This window comes from Octodon degus, unplaced genomic scaffold (genome assembly GCF_000260255.1).
Source record: "Octodon degus isolate 3935 unplaced genomic scaffold, OctDeg1.0 scaffold00027, whole genome shotgun sequence".
Taxonomy (NCBI): Eukaryota; Metazoa; Chordata; class Mammalia; order Rodentia; family Octodontidae; genus Octodon; species Octodon degus.
The window spans coordinates 12,680,479-12,687,962 of record NW_004524603.1 but is presented as its reverse complement, the minus strand read 5'-3'; the positions used below and the strand labels follow the sequence as shown (position 1 = coordinate 12,687,962).

The following is a 7,484-nucleotide window of genomic DNA, read 5'->3' as shown; positions in this document are numbered from 1 at the left end:
AGACTAATGCTGAGTCCTCCTTCCACACCAGATTAAAACTTACCTCCAAAGCAGCAAGCCAATTGATGGTGCCTTCAACTATAAATACACCAGTTGCCTCTGTGAAGATTACCCAAAAAACTTCTACTGGGACTTTCAGAGCGAGGGTAAGTATAGGCATGATCTAAAGAGGGGGCCTTCAGTGAGGGAGGGAAATGCAGAAACAGAAGTGCGACAGGAAAGGGTTGAGTTAAGTGTGGAAGTGCAACATGGGAGTGGAGAGAATAATGTCCAGGCAGCAGAGAGGAGGCACTGCACGAGAAAAACTAAGAGAGGTGATTGACCTTCAAGGGATTTGGAAGCACTGAGGCCCACTGGGCAGGTCATGATGCTAGGAAACAACAGGGGACATGAAGGATCTTTCCACTCCTTTCTTTCAGACACTGTAGAAATTAGAGCTGTGGTTGACATTATTGAGGAGCTGAATATCTGTCCTGACGATCTAGCAGTGGTACCGATTGGAGTAAATACGTATTATTCTGAAAATACCCTGGTCATAAATTAATGGAAGCCCTTGTGTGTCTCACAACGCCCATGTCATCTCCTGTAAGGCAGCATGGCTGGAGAATCTGGCCAGATTTAAAATAAACCACTTACAAGCTTCCTGTGTTCTGTCGTACTTCTCCCCAAAACATGTCCTAAAATCTGTTCTGGTACAACAAAATTCTATAACGATGGATCTTTCTCCAAGAACAGTTACTTCTAGAACTCTCTCTAATGCCCCTGAGACAATCTACTTTATGCTAGGCATTTGCAGAATTCTGTAAGGGAAGGAATAAGACCAGTGAAATCGAACAGGCTAAGTCTGTGGTGGCAAATGTCCACCAGATACGAACTGAAACCTGAGAAGCTTCTGTACTCCAGTCAGGCACTCCTGGGTCGTTCTTACGTGATCATGGGTCTGAATGGGGAGTGTCTCAGTGACTTTTCTCTCTTTGATCAGACAACATACCCGAGACCTAAGAAGAAAGGAAAGGTTTATTCAGCTCACAGTTAGTGGAGGGTCCAGTTCAGACTCAGCTGGTTTCAGGGCTGAGTGGCACAAGGCACAGGGTAGCATTTTAAAGAGGTGAAAATAGAAAAGAGCAAGAGCAAAAGGAAGGAGCATCAGTAACAAGGACAGCAGCTGAGCAAGTCAACACTCCCTTATGTTGAAATCAGGCTGTCCTCCCAGGCTGGGTGTAGCCCTCACACTCATAATCCCAGCAGCACTCACACCCATAATCCCAGCACTGGTTCATGCCTTAATCACAAAGTCTAGAAGCCTGCCTTATGACTGCATGAGGCTTTGGGGGAACAACTACTCACAAACCATAACTGGGAGGATTTGTTCAGTACTTGAAAACCCCTTATATAGCAATGTTTCTAAAGAATGCCAACCCAAAGATAAAGTCAGTCCTCAAACTTAAGAGAAAGAGGTATGTCAATAGCTTCCATGGAGGCCAATAAATCTGGGATTTCCATATCTTACCTTGTACATACAAGCTTGAGGAATTAAGGAATAAAGTGGAGATAAAATGAGAGACCACTGAGCCATAGGCCATGGTTCAGAAATAAGGGCAGAATCTTCTCCCAGCCAGGCCTGTCTGGATCTCCTCTCTGGGAGTCTAGAGTCAGAGAGAAACCTGGAAGTACTTCTGGATTTTCTCACACAACTACAGGTGTATGTGCACATGTATTTGTACACTGCTGTTTAAGACTGAAACATGCAGATTTCTATTTCTTTTCATCTGCCTGAGCCATACAGGAAAGTCATTTTGTAATAGCTAAGCAGCTCCTTCCACTATGCCTGAGGCCGCCTTGGGCCCTTCGTGGCATTGTGCTCACTGTACATCCCAGTCACACAGGTCCCTTTCTCCCTTGTTTCAAAAATATGGGGACAGAGCATTGGGCTGCTCTGTGCCCATGCAAGTCAAATCTCAAGGGGCTTATGAAAGATAATTAGGACAGAGGACCACCTACTTATATTTTCCATCCTCTGCAAGTGGAAGAATTAGAGCTCAGAGCTAGTAATCTGCAAAACAAGCAAACATACAAAAACTAATAAAAATAAAATCTAATGTGGCACGAGCCATGGCATCTCATTCCTCCCTCTCTTTCTCTGGGAGATGCAAGTCCTCTTTGTTATGGGTTTTCAACATAGAAACCAGACTTGAGTCCAAATTAAAATTTAAGTATGAGCCTTTTGTTACCAGACCCAGGACTGCTGAACCATACTCACAGAGCAGAGGACAAACAGCCAGGAGACTTAGAAGTATAGAGGCTTTAAAGGTAGAAACTGCATCCTGTTTAGCAAACAAATTTGTCATTTAACATAGAATAGGACCTTTAGGGACAGTGTGACCAGACTCAGCACACATTTTTTCTGGGAGCATTGTTTCCTAGAAGTTTCAGTCCACTGATGATTTACGAGTGGCACACCGAGCCTCCTTGCAGTCTTACAAGGAAGCAGGATCACAGAAAGTTGAACATAGTAATTTTTTTACATTTAGTTTTACATTAACTCTTTCCATTAACCCATTACATTCCCCACTGTTTTTTGTACATGATTCAAATCCTTGATTTATTTAGTTTATCATATGATAGGTTGGTGAGAGGGACCCCAGCAACACTCAAAAAGGGATTTTTTTAATGTGTCCAAGGAGCGATAGTTTTACATCTCCAGCTCTAGTAGAAGAATCCTCCGTCTTCAGTGGCATCCCCATAAGTATGATAGCTGTTTGTACTGAAAGAAGTGTCCATTTTATTTCATTATTTTTACATGCAAAAAGGTCGAGTAGGGAGACATAGAACTCAGGGTTCTGAGTAGCTAGTCACATATAAGTGGTGGGAGAGTGTTGAGCCTCTGTTAGTCCTAACAAGAACCAAATAGGGCCACGTTTGGTCCGTTTGACCTTGAGGAGGTCAGCAGTCTTTTGTAAAGTCCACTTATCTGTTGGTCTGTTGAGGCTGGCTTAATGTGGGAGCAGTGAATCCAATGATTTTTGTTGCCTGGACCGCGATGGGAGTGCTCAGGACAACAGGGTATGGTCCAGTCCACTGGGGCCCAAGAGTTGACAGGTCTCACTTCTTTTTTTTTTTATAATTTTATTGATAAACAGGTAGCAATGAGACAGTTTCAAATCAAATCGCTAGGACAGTTTCAATAACTAACACACTGCATACATTCTTCTTAGTGGTTAATTGCTGTACAAGATGTGGACTTAAGATCCTATTTACCAACACCGCTAGAACAAATCATTCTATTCATTAAGAGAATGTAGCTATATATCTATCCTAACCACTTTGAATACACAGATACAAAATGGACATTCCTCTGTATACCCTTTTTTTGTTAAGTTCCGTTATTTGAATATTATAGGTGTGTAAACTCAGCAAAATATTTTTTTTCAAAGTTTTATTGACAAAGAGATAGCAATGAGACAGTTTCACATCAAATTGGAAGGACAGTTTCAACAAATAATACACTGCATATATTCTTCTTAGTCAGCAAAATATTTTAAAAGGGTCCAGTAGCCCATAATAGCATTGAGTCTTCTGTTTAACTGGCAATGTCAGAAATTGTTGACCTGAGTCCCCACAGCTCAACATAACAGCATGGCTTTCCTTCCTATATTTCATCTTCATACTTTTCTACTGGATGGTTAAGACCAAGGTAAAGCAGGAAGGTCTCACTTCTTGATCCATACCAAGGATCCAGGCTTAGATGCCAATGAGGTGTTGGGTCTTTTGGGTTGAGGGTGATAATGGTAAAAGAGGGAGTATGTAGTCTGTAGAGTAGACTGTAGAGCCTGTAAGGACTTAACAGGTTCTTGATTAGAAATGGATGTCAGGATTTTTTTTTTCCCAACTTAGGGATTTAAAGGGAGTGATCCCTTGTTTCTCAATCTTTTATATTTTTTCCAATACTGGCACCATGGGTGGCAGTTTTCCAAATAGGATTGTAAAAGGAGTGAGCCCATCACAGTCTGTGGTGTAGCATTACAACAGCAGGGCCAACAGAAGTGGAGACACCCAACAGAAGTGGAGACACCCAGAAGTTTTTACCTGTCTCCTGGCACAGTTTGGACAGCGTGTTCCTCAGGGTGTGGTTTTGCTGCTATACTTGGCCCAAGCATTTGGGGTCAGTAGGCAGTATTTAGCCTTCATTTTAGGCCCAAAACGTGAGAAAGGCTCTGAACTACTCTATCCACAAAAGCAGGCTCATTGTCTGAGCTTACTATAATGAGGAGCCCATACCAGGAGATGATTAGTCAACTTGATCTCAGTGAAGTCCACTTCGACATCCTCAAAAGGGAAGGTTCCCTGTTGGGAGACACAATTTGGTTCTGGGGGTTCTAACAACATTGGAAGGAGGGATTCAGGATTAATGGCCTGTATAATCTCAAGAGTTAGATGTGAGCCTTTAAGGAGGGCTTTCTGGTACTGGATCAGCCTTGTGTCGGAGAGTCACCTTTTACCAGCACCCTACAGCAGTGTCTCCATCACATGTGGCATGAACATGTTCAACTTCTGTCCCAGAGTTAATTTGTCAGCCTGTTTTATTAATATAGCAACTGCTGTAGTGGCTTGTAAGCCTGATGGCCACCCAGCAGCCACATAGTTCAGTCTTTGGACAGGTAAACCACTGCATGTTTCCATGGCCCTAAGGTCTGAGTTTAGACACTCCTTGTAACTCCTTTTTTTTTTTATGAACAAACAGCTGAAAGGGCTCAGTGATGTCGGGTAGGACTAGAGTTGGAGCCCTTAAGAGTATCTTGTTTAATCTTTTAATGTTTTTTTTATTCTGAATTTTAATCTAAGTGGGAGGCTATTACTTCTCTTCAGGGTTTTATATAAGGATTTAGCAACAGAGACAAAACTTGATACCTAAAAACAACAAAAATCCACATTCCTAGGTACTCTCATAACTCTTTTTGGTCCTGGGCTCTTCTAGCTAACAACAAATCATGTATATACTGTAAGAGGATCATTATTACCAAAGGCCACCAGATTTCTAGATAAAACTTTTTCAGTAAGAGTAAAGTGAATTTTGAATCCTTGGGATGTCATCTCCACATCATTGGCACTTCTGTCCCCTCCTTTTGGATCCTCCCATAAAGGCAAATAATTCCTGGGAAGTAGATGTCAAGGGAACCCAAAAGAGTCTACCTTTAAATGTAACATAGCATACCAGATCCGGTTAGGTGAGACCAGACTTAAGCACCTTAAATGCAAAGTATAACCAGAGAATTGTTATTTATTTTAATCAACTATGGACATTTCAGTGGTTCAATCTCTGTAGAGTGTTAACAGGCAACAGTTATACTTTTACAGTGAATAATATATATATACACACATATATATCAGTATAACATAAAAGGATGAAATGTCCAGTTTAGTTATCAAATATATCACAAAAGTTTTTGTTTATCTTGGCTTGACATGAAGATATAGATATAGATATAGATATAGATATAGATATAGATATAGATATAGATATAATTTAGACCAGCTGGTAACTCAGGAAAAAACATGGTTTAAAGTCTATATTTAGAGATCCAGTCCTAGCCCAGGCCCCGTGAGTATGTGGGAGAGCTTCTGGCTTCGCTGTGCCTGGGCTGGGACCTACTGGCGCAGCATGGGTGAGACCCTCTTCCACCCCACTGAGACGGCCCCCACCACTCCGCAGCACCTCCCCTACCCTGCCTGCCCAGTAGGAATTTCTGCCTTGTTCCAGGAATCCCCAGATCCAGTCCTAGCCCACGCCCGGTGAGTGAGAAGGAGAGCTTCCAGCTACCCTGTGCTGGCATGACCTACTGGTTCCAACCCAGGCACAGCGTAGGTGAGACCCTCTTTCATCCTCTTGGGATGCTCCTCCATCACTCCACAGTACCCCCCTACACCCCGCCCACAGAGTTGGAAATTCTGCCCCATTCTGGGAACCCCCAGATCCATTCCTAGTCCAGGCCCAGCGAGTGTGAGGGAGAGCTGTCTTTCCCCCTTACTCCACTTCATCCCCTCCAGACTCAGCATAGGCCTGGCATACAGGCCTGTGGTGAAATTCTGCAGCTGCAGTCCCTGCACAGAGTGTAGGGGAGAGAACCACACAGCCAGTCCAGGAGCAGAACATCTTGCCAGAGGGACACAACAGGTTCACGCACAAGGGAAGCAGCAGGAAGGAGCTGAGAACAGCAGTCAGGCCCAAGCCATGCACAGCTGGATAAATCCAAACTTTGTACATCTGCACCTGCGCTTCAGTAGGTGCTAAGGTTATAACTGCACCAAAGATCTACAATGGAGGCTAGAAGACAGTGCTACAAAAAATGCCAATGAGAAGGAACAAAATGCAATCTCAGAACCCAAGCCCACCCATAAAAAGTGCAGAGGACACTATCACAGAACAAATTGGCAATCACACAGCTCAAAGCAATGAATCAACGGCTTCTGAAATAAAGAAAAAGCTGCAGAAAGGAATAGAGGAACTCAGATTGGAAATGAAAAAAGAAATCCCTAATTAATAATATCTGCAGTAAAGAATCAAAGACAGAAACATATGGAGGAAACCCAATGTGAAAAAAACTGCAGTAAAAGAACTAATAACTACTTCTAAAGAAGACATTGATAAAAATATAGGAGATTAAAAAAATGATGGATTCCTTGAATGAGCAATGCAGGAAAGAAATAGATCGCATGAAGCAGAGTCAAAAAGATATAGAGGAACTTAAAATCTCAATCAAAAGCTTGCAAAACCGTTTAAGTGAATATGAAGACAGAGTTTCAGATCTTGAAGATGCTGGTGTAGCTAGAGAAAAGGTAAGAAAGGGTCACTTAAAAACAACTAGGATGCAGGCAAAAACAATCCATCACCTGCAAGATGATGCAAAGATGAACAATGTAAGACTAATAGGCATCAATGAGAAAAAAGTTAATACAAATGACTTTTTAAAAAATTGGGCAGAAGTAATAGGAGAAAACGTCCCAAATATGAGGAAACAATCTGATATTCAGGTAACCGAAGCATGAAGGACTCCAAGTAACCTCAAACCAATTAAAAACACAAGACATATAATAGTCAAGATCCTAGACATTCAGCACAAGAATAAAATACCGAAAGCCTCTAGAGACAAGAAGCAGCTCACATTCAAAAGAAGTGATATATTTCATGACAAGGAAAAGCTAGAGTTTCATGATGACAAAGTCAACCCTATACAGGCTATTGAAAGATGTTCTAGAGAGGGAACAAAATAATCAGAACTCCACGAATGAGATCAGAAGCAACCAACTAAATAGGGCCACCAATTAAATACAGGAGAAAAAGGACTAAACGACAACAGATAAATAACATGTCAATTGTAACTCAATACCTTCCAATTATAACCATCAATGTAAATGGACTCAATTCACCAATTAAGAGAAATAGACTGGCACAGTGGATTAGGAAACAAAATCCAACAATATACTGT

The 7,484-nt window shown here is 41.9% G+C and overlaps 1 protein-coding gene across 1 annotated transcript in view; it reads left to right on the top strand.

Annotated features, from left to right (window-relative positions):
- LOC101575660 (prolactin-inducible protein homolog) overlaps positions 1–544 on the top strand; it is a 5,615-nt gene extending 5,071 nt beyond the window's left edge. Inside the window, exons 3-4 of the mRNA XM_004629108.1 lie at positions 32–146; positions 420–544. Coding sequence (XP_004629165.1) covers positions 32–146; positions 420–544 — 240 coding nt within the window. The remainder of the gene's footprint in view (positions 1–31; positions 147–419) is intronic.
- The last annotated feature ends 6,940 nt before the right edge of the window (positions 545–7,484 follow it).